At 35.6% G+C, this 17,151-nt stretch overlaps 1 protein-coding gene across 2 annotated transcripts in view; it reads right to left on the bottom strand.

Moving 5' to 3' along the window:
• LOC123681357 (NAD(+) hydrolase sarm1) overlaps positions 1–15,585 on the bottom strand; it is a 117,702-nt gene extending 102,117 nt beyond the window's left edge. Inside the window, exon 1 of one of the 2 annotated variants that reach the window (XM_045619732.1) lies at positions 15,312–15,585. In XM_045619732.1, the coding sequence (XP_045475688.1) occupies positions 15,312–15,365 (54 nt within the window). In that variant the 5' untranslated portion in view covers positions 15,366–15,585. Of the gene's footprint in view, positions 1–6,316; positions 6,441–15,311 lie in introns of those variants that run through there. The other variant, XM_045619733.1, reaches the window with a different exon arrangement.
• Between the last annotated feature and the right edge of the window lie 1,566 nt (positions 15,586–17,151).

Genomic DNA, 17,151 nt, shown 5'->3' with positions numbered 1-17,151 from the left:
CAACGCGGGATTCGTACACTGCCCGAAAGATGGGAGAAAGTAGTGGCCAGCTATTGACGATACTTTGAATCATAAACGTATAACCAGTTTTTTAAAATAAAGCCTCGAATTTTGGAAAAATGACGGCAGAAGCAAAGTTGTACGCCTATGTATTTAAGTTGTTTTTGAGCGACACACACGGTTTCGATTCTTCATATCACCAACTTTTCCCAACAGCCCAAATTTTTCCACTATTTTCAATATCAAGAAGGTACTTCACGACGACCCAAAAGTGCTTTAGTTCTGTGAACAGTAGCTCCAAAATCTCCATTATTTCTGCAGTGAGTTTTAACAATTTCAATGCATTGTTGACATGTGTATCGTTCAATTTTTAGTTATGGTGTAGTTTTTATTTGTCAAATGTCAAAATATGACAGCTTCAAAAGTGACAGCTCCCTATATAGCAGGCTGTTGCCTGTGCCATGAAACATCTTATTAGGAAACCCTTTCTAATGAATTTTCACCAGATTGCATTACAGAGTGTACCTACGTATGTTGCTATGGAAATAATAATAAAATACTAGAAGGACCTTCATCTTGATTTACAAAAACATTCATTGCAAAATGAAATGAAGAAATATTACTAATTCGTTGGTTTCGGCAAGTCAAAACAAATTGTAATTATTTTAGAGAGAAGATTATTCAAATTCTTTCGCGGTATACGTTATCATATGATTAATTGTTCAATGACTCATTATAACAGAGTAAAAAACAATATAAATTATTCGGATTATTGAATTATGACGATTTCAACTTATCTATTGATTAGGAAAACCGGTTATCCTAACAAATTTTGGAAAATGGAAATGGAAGATTTGTATGAGATTGTTGATGAGAAGAACCAGAAATTCAATGTTTTATTCTGAATAATTTGTGCATAGAATTCTAACTAAAATTGAAGGAGAAGCGGTGAAAAATGTTCACCTACCTATTTCCTTATTATGGATTTTGGTGTATAGCATGTAAAATAACAAATTTAAGCTGCTTGCAAAATTCCATATATACACTGTGTCCGTAAAGTATGGAACAAATTCATTTTTAGCTGAACATACCATTTTAAGGAATAATCCTGAAACACGTCGATTTTTTATTTTAATTTACCGTATTTTAAAATAATAATCTAATATACAGGGTGAATTACTTTCGAGTAATGACGTCACCGTAATTTTTTTTTTATGGAACACCCCCATTTTGTCTTAATTTTCCAATTACTCTAGCTGTGCTGATTTCAAAAATGTATCACATGTTGATTCCAATTGGCACAGGGTGGACAAAAATACAATAGTTTTGTGTGGGCTCATAAAGTAACATTCTTTATTAGTTAAATTAACAATATTATCAAAAATACTTATTATCTAGCGGCAATTGGTTTGAATGTAACACCCTGTAGTTTGTTACATTTTTAGATCAATAAAAATGAGCTGTTTCCAAACATGTTTGGTACTTGTAGTCTAGAAGTGAAAATATGAAAGAAATTCTTTCTTATCAATTTAAAAACATGTAATGAATGTAACAAACTACAGGGTGTTACATTCAAACCAATTGCCGGAGAAGTATTTCTGATATTATTGTTAATTTAAGTAATAAAGAATGTTACGCGTTACTTCATGAGCACACACAAAACCATTGTATTTTTATCCACCCAGTACCAATTGGAATCAACATGTGATACATTTTTGAAATCAACTCAGCTGGAGTAATCGGAAAATTGAGACAAAATGGGGGTGTTCCATTAAAAAAAAATGACGGTGACGTCATTACTCGAAAATAATTCACCCTGTATATTAGATTATTATTTTGAAAACGGTGAATTGAAATCAAAAATCGTGTTTCAGGATTATTTCTTAAAATGGTCTGTTAAGCTAAAAATGAATTTATTCCATACTTTACAGACACAGTGTATGTAGATCGCGTCACCAGAGGAAAAATTCAAAAAGAATAATATGGAAAGAATAATAACCAACAGTGAGATTTTGCGTGCATTTAAAAAGCCATTTCAAACTACTAAATTTCATGTTGTTCGAGTCTTCGAAATCATGGAAAATTCAAACTAAATTTCTAAAAACAAATATTTCTATGACAGATCATACCGAGTTGAGATTTTGCATACAATGTGAAACAAAAATTTCAAGCTTCATTTTTACAATTTTTCATTTCCATGCATTACCTAATCTTCCAAATTTATATTGCACCAAAGCATTTTTTGAATGAGAATATTTGTTTTTGTTTGTTAGTCAATAACCGCAACAAGGACAGTTTTTATTCATTATGCAAATTGCAATTTGTGGGAAAATTCATTGACTAATTCACTCATTCATTTGATTATTTATCGTTAATCTATCGATTCTTTTATCAGTATCATTCATTAGTTCATTCATGCCATGAAAATTTCCCAATATCATTTTATGGTATTTGTAACTCAATAAAGGGGTAAAAACGAAAACAGAACGAAATAAATTTATAAATTTTGATTTTTTATAGGGATTTTTTACTACTATTTCATAACACGTACTTACTTAATCTTACTTGAATATTAATTTCAATAATTTTCCCAACGAATTTTCATCAAAGCCGATAAGAGATGTTCTACAAAATAAAAAGTCAACAAACGACTATTTTTATATGCAAAAAAATATTACAGCGTTGTTAATACCTACTCATAATATATTTCTATTTGGAATCTCATCCGTATAAACAGCTCTTCCATTCGCTATATATAAAATAACGACTGTTTAGACGTTATCTACATATTCAAAATTCCTTTTTAAACATACACTAAAAGCGATAAAATGTTGCTAGCAACAGAGTAACAAATGTATTACCTACCAGTTAAACCACCTACACTAGGAGATTCACATTGCCGAATCCATTTACAAGTTACCAAATGGACATTGTTGTATTGAGCTGAAAGGATAATGTTTATATTTCCTGGTTTGGTCAGTACCAAGTACAGGATTGGGTGCGTTTTCTCCTGAACAGGACCGCATTTGACCGTCCAATATTACCAACATGCTTGAAAGTTCTGGTTTGTGAATCAATGGTTGAAGTGAAATCACGAAATGTGGTCTTATCGTGGTTTTCTGAGTGAGCCTCATCACTGAGGATGGTTTTTTGATGAAAATTCGGATTATTTTGGTGCTTTTTAAGGACCCAATCAGATAAGACATTGATGGTGATCAAACCGCATGAGTTTTTGTGTTAACTGAACTTTGAGAACCTTAAGACTTATGTCTTCATGCAATATACGGAGTAATGTTGTTTGTGGAATGCTTAATTCCCAAGATGGACGAGGAATCGACAAACCTGGGGAAATATTCTCAGTTGTTCTTGAAGAACGCACACGTTTTCAATTCTTCACATCACAAACATGTCCGGACAGCTCAAATTTTTCTACAGGTTTTACTATTGCCGGCCAAGAAGGTGCATCATGACGACCCAAAAGGCCTTTTGTTTTGCGAACTGTGATTGCAAAATTTTCACCATTTTTCTAGTGAATTTCAACAATTTCAATGGGTTGTTGAAGCGTGTAGCGTTCCATTTTTAGTAATGGCGTAGTTGGTACTCGTCAAATGTCAAAAGATGACAGCTTCAAAAGTCACAATTGATAGTTGGCTATTGAAAATGAAACTTCTTATTGGAAAACATTATAACGGGTGTTTTTTTTCGAGGTATATAACTTTAAGTTGGAATTACTGTTCAAGATGGCGACCGATTTAACAGCTGTCGAGTGTTTTATTCTCAGTTTGGTTTGGCAATTCATCATGAATAGACTCACACCTGAACAACGCTCGCAAATAATGCAAATGGGCCCAAAATGAGATTGCCGTTGTTCCCGATTTTCATAAGCGAATTTTGTTTAGCGATGAAGCGCACTTCTGGTTGAATGGCTACGTCAACAAACAAAACTGCCGCATTTGGAGTGAAGCTAATCCTCAAGTGTATGTCGAAACACCGTTACATCCAGAAAAACTGACTGTTTGGTGCGCTTTATGGGCTGGTGGAATCATTGGTCCGTACTTCTTCAAAAACGATGATGGCCAGAACGTTACAGTCAATGGTGATCGGTATAGAGCCATGATTACTAACTTTTTCATTCCTGAATTGAACAACCATGATGTCCAAGGCCTGTGGTTTCAACAAGACGGCGCAACATGTCACACAGCTCGTGCCACAATCGATTTAGTGAAAGACACGTTTGGTGATAGCCTAATTTCACGTTTTTGGACCTGTGAATTGGCCTCCAAGATCTTGTGATTTAACACCGCTAGACTACTTTCTGTGGGGCTATGTAAAGTCATTGGTCTAAGCGGATAAGCCACAAACCCTTGACCATTTGGAAGACAACATTCGCCGTGTTATTGCCGATATACGGCCACAAATGTTGGAAAAAGTCATCGAAAATTGGACATCCAGATTGGACTACATCCGAGCCAGCCGTGGCGGTCATATGCCAGAAATCATATTTAAAATGTAATGCCACAAGATTATCTTGCGGATAAATAAAATTTATGTCAATCGAATAATCCATCGCTGTTTCATTGCAATTTGAAGTTTTATATCTCTAAAAAAAACACCCTTCACTACCTCAGGTCCTCAGAATCTAGAAAATATTGAAACTTCTTGGTGTTAATGAAGAAGTGGTTTTGAATATTTCATAGACAAGACATACATTCACAATTGAGAGCAGCCAATATAACTATAATGAGACGGTACTGTGTTTTCCTGCAATAAATGTGAAATGTCATTTGAATTATAATCATTACATTATGTAAATTAGCAAGAGGAGACAAGATGGAACAAGCGTAGGCTCGAAAGGATTTTCATTGTTTTCGAAAAGATTGAACTCCAATTGTTAGTACGTACTTTCAAGAAGTCTACTTTCGCTTAGAGTAATAAAATATGCAGACGATTATAAAATTGTTCATTAAACTAGAGAAAAAGAGTTATTTTCAATTCATCGAATTTTCGGTACTATAAAGCACACACCAAGTCAATTATTTTTTGTACGACCTATATATAAAAAGCTATTTTACTGCCTCAAAGTCAAGAATAAAGACATTATTTTACTTACTACCTTATAAAGGGTGTTTTTTTTAGGGCTATAGAACTTTAAATTGCAATAAAACAACGATGGATTATTCACCATAACGAGTCTTTCAATAAATCGATTGTGGAACGAGCTGTGTGACATGTTGCGCCGTCTTGTTGGAACCACAGCTCCTGGACATCATGGTTGTTCAATTCAGGAATGAAAAAGTTAGTAATCATGGCTCTATTCTATACCGATCACCATTGACGTTTTGGCCATCATCGTTTTTGAAGAAGTACGGACCAATGATTCCACCAGCCCATAAAGCGCACCAAACAGTCAGTTTTTCTGGATCTAACGGTGTTTCGACATACACTTGAAAATTAGCTTCATTCAAATGCGGCAGTTTTGTTTGTTGACGTAGCCATTCAACCAGAAGTGCACTTCATCGCTAAACAAAATAAAATGGACGCAGTGCGCGATACGTATTCCGCACAGAACCATTATTTTCGAAATAAAATTTCACTACGTGCAAGCGTTGTTCAGGCGTGAGTCTATTCATGATGAATTGCCAAACCAAACTGAGAATAAATCACTTGACAGCTGTTAAATCGGTCGCCATCTTGAAAAGTAATGTCAACTTAAAGTTATATACCTTGAAAAAAACACCCGTTAATTCTGAAATGCCATATTGCCAATTGTTATATTTCTGTTTAGATCTTTTCAATTAAAATAATTGAAAAATTGGGAAAAAAATGGTTTTTATACTTGGGTATTTTTTTTATGTATACCTATATTATAATCTACTACTTGACTATTTTTGACGTCTACTTCACACGTAAAAATCCCTGGTTCGATCCCAGGCAAAACCACTTCACTTTTTCTATTTCCTTCAACTTACTCGAACCAATGGTATCCCATCACCTACGCAAAAACAAATTTTATAATTGCCTTCCAGCCTCACCCTAGGCTCTATTCGATGACAACCATATCATTAATATTAAATATCAGAAATTATTAGATCTACCTTGAAAATTATCAGATATGATTCAAATTCACTACTCGAATTGAATATCAAAGGAAATTCTCCGACCAATATTTCATATCGTATTATGTTTAAATGTTTAATGCATGAAAGCTATATTACGCAAAGATAAACAAACACCCACGAATAATACACACCCGAAGTAGCAACAAAAAATATATTATAATAAATCGTTAAATAGTTGCACAACATGCTAGGCCTACCTGTGAAACGGAATCGGAATTGGTAATTTTCGAATGGTCCATGTTTCCAACGTTTCAACCACTGTTAAATACACTTTACAAGCATTTTTAAGTGAAAAATAGGTTTCACCTGAGGAAGCACGAACCGAAGGTGGAATTTATAAATAACTTCAACGATTCAAGGCGAACTTCGTTCCGTACTCTGTGATTGATGAAATTACCTAAACAAAGTTCGTATTCTAAACCGAAGATGCATCTTGTTTATTTCAATAATTCATCAAATTCCAATTAATACGCTCACAAATAGAGATTCCCTGGATAGCAGTCCTGGTTAAGGTCACATGTGAAAGAGATCGAAGTGATTGTACGTAAATTGTTTCTTTTAAATTGAGTACGGCGGCGCCATCTCTAAACCTTTCTTTGTACTAATAATTCTATGAATAAGCAGAAATCTAAGGCAATAAGTTTCATCTGTATTTATTTTATGTATTTTATTTTTGGTGATAAGGTGAAATGAGTAATACTAATATGATTTCATTGATAATTCCATGGCATATATATTTTTAAATATATTTCCGAAAAATGTCCGCTGCGGCTACAATGTTGCGTAGTACATTCGATCAGTCCAATTTTTCACTACTTTTTCCAATAAATCTAGCCGTATGGCGTCAATGGTGGCTTCCTCACAGTAATAAACATAAATAGAGGGAGCATATGTCATTTTCAGTATGCAAATTTTGTCCCCCACATGAACTATCAAATTTGACATGAAGCGCGCGGAAATGAAAACATATCAATGATACGATATTTCACCCAATTCGCGAGTTTCTCCACAAAGAACGCACTTCTTATGTCACATAATGAATCAGCGTTTCATATTAACTCAAAACATATTGAAATAAATACTTGAAAATATATAAAAAATTTAGAAAACAAACTTCAATCGCGTCAAAAGGCGTGAAACAACCGATTACACTAGGACAGCAAAAGTTGCCAAACCTTGGATTTCAGCAGGTAGGTACAGAAAATAATAAATATTCTGCTTATTATAAATTCGACAATTAGGGAAAATATCGGATTCCAAATATTCATCATTGATTGGTATGCTAAGTTTAAATAAACGTGGTGAAATGAGCACCGAAGATGGCGAACGCAGTGGACGCCCAAAAGAGGCTGTCACCGAAGAAAAAATCAAAAAAGTTCATAAAATAATTTTGGAAGATCGTACAGTGAAGTTGATCGAGATAGCAGACATTGTGAAGATATCATCTGAACGTGTACATCATATCATTCACGAATATTTGTACACGATAAGGCTGTGTGCAGAATGAGTGCCGCGCGAACTCACAATCGATCAAAAGCAACAACATGTTAATGATTCTAAGCAGTGTTTGAAGCTGTGTAAGTGCAATAAACCTGAATTTTTGCGTCGATATATGACAATGGATGAAACATGGCTCCAACATTTCACTCCGGAGTCCAATCGATAATCAGCTAAGTGGAACCGAATCCAAAGCGAGGAAAAACACAATAGTCAGCTGGCAAGTTTATGGCATCACTATTCTGGGATGCGCAAGGTATAATATTTAATGATTACCTCCAAAAGGGCCAGACCATCAACAGGATTATTATATAGCGTTATTGGATCGTTTAAAGAATGAAATCTTTAAAAAACGTGGAAACAATATGCTGTTTCATCAAGACAATGCGCCGTGTCACAAATCAATGAAAACAATGGCAAAATTGCATGAATTGGGCTTCGAATTACTTCTGCATCCACAGTATTCGCCAGATCTGGCCCTCAGCGACTTTTTCCTGTTCTCAGACCTCAAAAGAATGCTCGCAGGAAAGAAATTCAGCGCCAATGAAGAAGTAATCGCTGAAACTGAGGCCTATTTTGAAGCGAAAGAATAATCGTACTACAAAAATGTTATCGAAAAGTTGGAAGATCGCTATAATCGCTGTATCGCCCTCGAAGGCAACTATGTTGAATAGTAAAATCGAATTTTGCCAAAAAAATGTGTTTTACTATGGTAGACCGGGGACTTTTCAATTGCCCTGTTATACATCAGGCTGATCCTAAATTGGAGGTACAAGGGAGAATGGAAGAATCCTTGTATCATTAAAAAAAAGTCTTATGAACATGGGCCTCAAGCTTTGTTTTCGAGATACAGGGTGTTTCTTGTAGTCCTACTTTTTTGTGATGTAAATACTAGTTTATTGAATCTTCATTAAGTCTCGCTACCAAAACTTATAATTAATTTATTCATAGCAGCTTACAAACTGGATATTTATAAAAATTTGGATTTTCCTGAGGATCACTAGGAAATTGTTTGATTTTTTTTTCGAAAATGGTAGCAGATACGACAAAAATACAAGAAACCAAAAAGTGCAGTACCTACTGGACCAAAATTTCTTTTAATTTTTTCTAAACTGACAGTGGCCCAACAAAAATAAGTTCTGGGAAAAAAAGCGGGTACTCTTCCAGAAAAAATATCACCCTGTAGGTTTGCATTCAAAATTAGCATACATATCACATAGATTTGCATTCAAAATTAGCATATCACATGATGAACATTTTAAATTAGAATACCTATGCCAAATTTAAGTTGAATATCTTGTGAAGGGAAGGTGCTATGAAAAAAAATCAAACTTCAACACCCTATATCTGTATCTCGCAAACAAAGCGTTTGCGGGTCAATGTTTATAGGACAATTCAGGAACACTCTGTAGTTTTAGAACATTACTGTTAAAAAATTCGAATATTACAGAAATTTCGACGAAATGATACGAGTGCTCACAAATGAGGAAACTGTAGAACTTCAGGGAAATTATTTAAAAAAAATAGATGAATAAGATAAGCAGACATAACGTCCTTCAAATCTTCACTTCCAGACTGCTGTCGACTTTTTTGTTAATCGATCCATTGTTTTGCCATAACAATTCAATTACCTAATTGGTCTGAACATAAATCTCCTTGCTTGGTAGGTCAGATAGACATCTTTTTACTCGACCTATTTCTGCCCTGAACAATACTTTGAATTATCTTGAAGACTGAACGAATTGTAGGCGGTTACATACCGGACGTTGATGTCTGGTTCCTCAATTTCGTCTTGATGAATTTCTTCAGCACGCGCTAGGGCTATTTTCCAATTAAATCATAATATTTGAACATCCTCGAAAACAGACAACATTTGAGATTTTATTGCCTCCGGTTCATTTAAAATTAAAACAAGATCATTCTTCTTTACTACATCGTGACCTTGTTAATATAACATAATCATCCATCAGTTTCTTCTAATTTACAAAATAGTAAAGGGTGTTTTTTTAAGAGCTATAGAACTTTAAATTGCAATAAAACAACGATGGATTATTCGATTGACATGAATTTTATTTATCCGCAATATAATCTTGTGGCATTACATTTTAAATATGATTTCTGGCATATGACCGCCACGGCTGGCTCGGATGTAGTCCAATCTGGACGTCCAATTTTCGATGACTTTTTCCAACTTTTGTGGCCGTATATCGGCAATAACACGGCGAATGTTGTCTTCAAAATGGTCAAGGGTTTGTGGCTTATCCGCATAGACCAATGACTTTACCTAGCCCCACAGAAAGTAGTCTAGTGGTGTTAAATCACAAGATCTTGGAGGCCAATTCACAGGTCCAAAACGTGAAATTAGGCGGTCACCAAACGTGTCTTTCAATAAATCGATTGTGGCACGAGCTGTGTGACATGTTGCGCCGTCTTGTTGGAACCACAGCTCCTGGACATCATGGTTGTTCAATTCAGGAATGAAAAAGTTAGTAATCAGGGTGGTGATCGGTATAGAACCGATCACCATTGACTGTAACGTTCTGGCCATCATCGTTTTTGATGCAGCAATAGCTTCTTCTGTACGCACCGTACGGCGGCTCTGGGGATGCGAGTTATCAGTAAGAGTAAACGTGGTGCGAAAACGTTCCATGGTTAATCGAATTAACTGCTCTGAAGGACGATTCTGTCGACGATAAAATGGACGTAGTGCGCGATACGTATTCCGCACAGTACCATTATTTTTGAAATAAAATTGCACTATTTGCAAGAGTTCAGGCGTGAGTCTATTCATGATGAATTGCCAAACCAAACTGAGAATAAATTACTTGACAGCTGTTAAATCAGTCGCCATCTTGAACAGTAATGCCAACTTGAAGTTATAGACCTCGAAAAAAAAAACACCCTTTACAACTTTTCAAGAAATTGTTAATCATTTCTCCCTCAGAGTAATAAACGCAGATAGAGGGAGCATATGTCATTTTCAGTGAGCAAATTTTGTCCCACACATTAACAATCAAATTTGCCATGAAGCGCGCGGAAATGAAAACATATCAGTGATACGATATTTCACTCCATTCGCGAGTTTCTCCACAAAGAACGCACTTCTTATGTCCCAAAGACAATCAACGTGTTATATTAACTCAAAATATATTGAAATAAATACCTCAATATATCAGAAATTCAGAAAACTTCAGAGTTCAGTTAGACTTCAAGCGCGTCTAACGACGTGAAACAACGGATGACACTAGGAGAGCAATAGTTGTCAAACCTTGGATTTCAGCTGGTAGATAAAGAAAATAATAAATATTCTGCTTATTATAAATTCGACAATGAGGAAAAATATCGGATCCCAAATATTCAAATTCGCATATTTAATTGAGATTCACTCAAATAAATATATTTCATTCAATATAATATACATTCCTAATGATATAGTGAAATTGTGGATTTGAAAATATATCACAATCCGACAACGTTATCTAACCATGATGGGGACATGTAATAATTGCGTATACTCTCTCCTCTATCTATGTTTATTTCTCCGAAAAAATTGCACTATTACCATAGAAACTTGAAATTTGATGGAGCTCATTTATTTTACCAATGCGACTGTCAAAATATAATCCTTTCACCGCTTTCAAAACAAATTTTAGGAATTCTACTCCTCCTATTCATTTGTATACTGATAGTTTAATTATGTTTCATTCAAATTCTTATCTTATGAAATCAATATTTTGTATAAATGCTAGCAAATAAAGAATTTTCCAATGAAAGCTTTCATTTTGAATATCCCGCTAGCTGGGCAGTCATCATTTTTGCAGCTCTTTTGGGATAATACTAAAAACAGTACCATTACTAAAAATGGAACAATACACTATCCAACATCGCAGTGAAATCGTTGAAATTTACTTCAAAAGTGGTGAAAACTTTCATAGTTCAAAAACTAAAGCACTTTTGAGTAAGCGAAGTAGCGAGTAGAGAAACTGGTGGAATAATTAGAGCTGTTAGGATAGTTAGTGATGTGAAGAAATGAAACCGAATGCGTCGCTTAACGAGCAACTGAGAAAATTGGTGCTCTAGCCCGTAGTTCTGACGGATTTTGTCGATTCCTCGTCGATTTTAGGAATAAAGCATTACATAAACGAAATTATGCCGTATTTCACATGAATAAAGGGTGTTTTTTTTCGAGGTATATAACTTTAAGTTGGCATTACTGTTCAAGATGGCGACCGATTCAACAGCTGTCAAGTGATTTATTCTCAGTTTGGTTTGGCAATTCATCATGAATAGACTCACGCCTGAACAACGCTTGCAACCAGTGCAATTTTGTTTCGAAAATAATGGTTCTGTGCGGAATACGTATCGCGCACTACGTCCATTTTATTTTGTTTAGCGATGAAGCGCACTTCTGGTTGAATGGCTACGTCAACAAACAAAACTGCCGCATTTGGAGTGAATCTAATCCTCAAGTGTATGTCGAAACACCGTTACATCCAGAAGAACTGACTGTTTGGTGCGCTTTATGGGCTGGTGGAATCATTGGTCCGTACTTCTTCAAAAACGATGATGGCCAGAACGTTACAGTCAATGGTGATCGGTATAGAGCCATGATTACTAACTTTTTCATTCATGAATTGAACAACCATGATGTCCAGGAGCTGTTGACGGCGCAACATGTCACACAGCTCATACCACAATCGATTTATTGAAAGACACGTTTGGTGACCGCCTAATATCACGTTTTGGACCTGTGATTTGGCCTCCAAGATCTTGTGATTTAACACCGCTAGACTACTTTCGGACCATTTGGAGGACAACATTCGCCGTGTTATTGCCGATATACGGCCACAAATGTTGGAAAAAGTCATCGAAAATTGGACGTCCAGATTGGACTGCATCCGAGCCAGCCGTGGCGGTCATATGCCAGAAATCATATTTAAAATGTAATGCCACAAGATTATCTTGCGGATAAATAAAATTCATGTCAATCGAATAATCCATCGTTGTTTTATTGCAATTTAAAGTTCTATAGCCTAAAAAAAACACCCTTTACTTAGGTCTTAAGAAATTCAATGATACCTCTCATAATTCATAAATCAAGTGAAATAATTCTATTTATGTTCAATTCCCAAAAAATCTTACAAAACGATGTTCTCAAATTAGGTCAAGAACCTACACAGAGCATTCATAAACTATCATTCAGGAATATTATGATATTTTAACATCTCCATATAGCTAATTTCGTCATTCTATCAAGAATGAATAAATTTGAATGCCTTATGCCTATGCATCCACTGAGTGATTTATGATTTTATTGACATAAGTACCCCCCGGTGCTATCGATACATTAAAAGATTAACTTAATTATATACTAAGAGGTTACAATATTCCAAGCGGTGAAATGCTACATCAATTCGGCCAAGGTTTGTTTTAGTAGTTTGTACATAATATTTACTTGTATCTTGCTGCTTCCTAGGAAAAATATTATTGTTTGATTAATCACCTCAAATTGCATACCCGATGTTAATTTGCAGAGTCCTTCTCAACTGCAGATTTTAAAAATGAACAGAAATGTTGAAAATTTTTTGGAAACTTTAATGGATGTAGATAATAGTCTGAAGGTCTCTTCTGCGATGATAATAATTATAATTAACTTCAATATACGTAGGTACAGAATATTTATAGTTAGGTAAATTATCTTATTATTAACTCTTGGATACAGAGTTAATGAATCGGCTACATTGCAAAAGACTAATTTGAAAAATTTATCATTTCATGTAAAGATTGTAAAGGGTTTAACAAAGAGATGTTTAAAAAAAAAAGAAGTATATTTTAAGAGACATCAGTAGATATTGATTTCATTCTAGAGAGAATGGTATGCCAATAACGATGGAAAACAGTTGCAGCACCATATCCTTTTCATAAAATTCTTCATGACCAATTCGCACATTCGATACAATTCGTGAATTCTTGAATCGATTATGGAGCATTGCCGTAGACCTCATCTTTCAAGTGGTTAAGCCAATTGAAAAGTCCCCGGTCTGATGCACAGATGGTGGTGCTAGTATTAAATCCATATGATTTTTAGTGAGTACCAACCTTCAAACGATACGTGTCAAAATTTGACAGCAGTCCGACCATTAGTTTGTGAGATATTGCGTTGTGAGTGTAGCTACTTTTGTTATTTGAAAAAAGATGGAAAAAAAAAAAAATTTCGTGTGCTGATGAAATATTTCTTTTCGAAGGGAAAAAATACAGTTGATGCAAAATTTTGGCTTGATGAAGAGTTTTCGGGGTCTGCACCAGGAAAATCAATTGAATGGTATGCTAAGTTTAAACGTGGTGAAATGAGCAACGAAGACGACGAACGCAGTGAACGCCCAAAAGAGGCTGACACCGACAAAAAAATCAGAAAAGTTCACAAAATAATTTTTAATGAACGTAAATTGAAGTTGATCGAGATAGCAGACATTGTGAAGATATCGTCTGAACGTGTACATCATATCATTCCAATATTTGTACATGAGAAAGCTGTGTGCAAAATGGGTGCCGCGCGAGCTCACAATCGATCCGAAGAAATAACGTGTTAATGATTCTGAGCAGTGTTTGAAGTTGTTTAAGTGCAATTAACCAGAATTTTTGCGTTGATATGTGACAAAAGATGAAACATGGCTCCATCATTTCACTCCGGGGTCCAATCGACAGTCAGCTGAGTGGACTGCACACGATGAACCGAATCCAAAGCGAGGAAAAACACAACAGTCTACTGGCAAGGTTATGGCATCTGTATTCTGGGATGCGCAAGGTATAATATTCATTGATTACCTCCAAAAGGGCCAGCCAATAACAGCGATTACAATATAGCGTTATTGGATCGTTTAATGTATGAAATCGTTAAAAAACGGCCCCATTTGAAGAAAAAAAGGGACTGTTCCATCAAGACAATGCGCCGTGTCACAAATCAATGAAAACAATGGCAAAATTGCATGAATTGGGCATAGAATTGCTCCTGCATCCACCGTATTCGCCAGATCTGGCCCCCAGCGACTTTTTCCTGTTCTCAGACCTCAAAAGAATGCTCGCTGGAGCCCTATTTTAAAGCGAAAGACAATCGTACTATACTATAATAGCTGTATCGCCATCGAAGGCAACTATGTTGAATAATAAAATCGAATTTTGCCAAAAAAATGTGTTTTACTATGGTAGACCGGAGACTTTTCAATTGGCCTGTCAGTAAACCTCTCTCTCACATTGAAATAAACTCATTTATTTTCAATATCAAAATGGAATCCCTTAATGAAAAACCCTTTATTTTCAATTTACGATCTTTGCCTATGAACTTAGATATGATTATGAGAATATTTATCGGGAAACTCTTTCGAATTATAAAGTTCTATACAGTTTTTAATTTTGATTTCATCATATATATATATATATATATATAAATGAATTTTTCGAGAATTGCGCCTGATACATAGTTAGGTTATTCAAAATTACCTTTACCCGCTTCTATACTCATGAGTAATCCTCCCAAAATAAACCTAAGAATTTATTCAAAATCTCACATGTTCATTTACATAATGAACGTAGCAACGTAGGTACAGCGAAAAGAGAAAAACATCCTTGAATTGCGTCCTATGAATCCTCATTTCACGTCAATAAGACAAGACAACAAACTGATGTTAACGATCTTACCTTGATCGATTTGGTCTGTTTTCTATTCATAAAGCACTGTTGTACGTTCCCCATAATCCAAAAAACCGAACTGAAAGATGCTCACACCATAATTTTTCGGCTCTCTTGCCACAGGAATCGTTTGAACAAACGGCACAAAATCTGGCAGGTTTGAAGTTCGTTGAGATCACACAGAATTTTCGGTTAGGACCGCTCCTGTTGAACTCGTTAGATGGGACATGGTGGGATCGAAAATTTTTCGATGTGCCGACCGAGGGAGCACGCTGAGATGTTTATTTTTTGCGGTGATTGCAAGCGCGAATTGAGCGGTTTTATTCGGACCAGAGGAGTAGGTAGGTTGCACGTTGAGGAACTTTCGCGTGTCTAGACGACGTTGCCGTTCAGGTCGAAAAGGAGATTGTCCTGGGTTTTTTAGCGAGAAGAATTTCTAAGAACGTTATTTTAATTTTTTACGATATGTCGGTGATTTTCGAAATTTGAACAGGGAATGGTCTCAAAACGATAAGGTTCGTCTTGGTGATGAGGAATTCTTGGTTGAATTCAGAAATGTCCAACCATAGGGTTTTCCAATAAAAGGTTTCATTTTGATATTAAAAAAAATTATTATTTTTTAGGAGAAATCAATGGATGTTTATATCATTGTGAAGAGGAAGGTATGCTATTAACAGGAGAAAAATATCAGCCAAATTGCCGCTACGGCTACGGATGTAGCACAATTGATGCAATTTTACATAACCAATTAGCACATTTGCTGCTGTAGTTATTGATAATTTCTCGAATTCCATCTTCAAGGTATTGAATCGATTGTGGAGCATTGACATTGACCTAACCTTTCACGCGATCCCAAAGAAAAAAGTCTAAAGGTGTTAAATCACAAGATCTCGGTGGCCAATTGTGATCTTATTTTCGAGAAATAACACGACCAGGAAACTTTTCTTGCAAAATTGATATTGTTTCTTTGCTTGTGTGGTCTTGTTGAAAATTAACGTCGTCCAGATCAATATCTTCCAATTCCGGGCATAAAAAAATCATTAATCATAGCCCAGTAACCGTTGCACCAACCTTATTTTCGAATAAGTATAAGGTCCAATAACATATCACCATCAGTCCAAGGCAAAAACCACACCAAACAGTGGCACGTTGGGGATGGAGAGGCTTTTCAACAAACATTCTCAGATTTTTCGAGCCCAAATGCGACAATTCTGCTTATTAACGTAACAGGCCAATTGAAAAGTCCCGGGTCTACCATAGTAAAACACATTTTTTTGGCAAAATTCGATTTTATTATTCAACATAGTTGTCTTCGAGGGCGATACAGCGATTATAGCGATCTTCCAACTTTTCGATACCATTTTTGTAGTACGATTTGTCATTCGCTTCAAAATAGACCTCAGTTTCGGCGATTACTTCTTCATTGGTGCTAAATTTCTATCCAGCGAGCATTCTTTTGAGGTCTGAGAACAGGAAAAAGTCCCTGGGGGGCAGATCTGGCGGATACGATGGATGCAGAAGCAATTCGAAGCCTAATTCATGCAATTTTGCCATTGTTTTAATTGATTTGTGACACGGCGCATTGTCTTGATGAAACAGCACCTTTTTTCTTCAAATGGGGCCGTTTTTTAACGATTCCGCCTTTAAACGATCCAATAACGCTATATAATAATCGTTCTTGATAGTCTGGCCCTTTTGGAGGTTATCAATGAATATTATACCTTGCGCATCCCAGAATACTGATGCCATTACCTTGCCAGCTGACTGTTGTGTTTTTCTTCGCTTTGGATTCGGTTCATCGTGTGCAGTCCACTCAGCTGACTGTCGATTGGACTCCGGAGTGAAATGA

Source organism: Harmonia axyridis, chromosome 5 (assembly GCF_914767665.1).
Source record: "Harmonia axyridis chromosome 5, icHarAxyr1.1, whole genome shotgun sequence".
NCBI lineage: Eukaryota > Metazoa > Arthropoda > Insecta > Coleoptera > Coccinellidae > Harmonia > Harmonia axyridis.
This window is presented reverse-complemented; position numbering and strand designations above follow the sequence as displayed.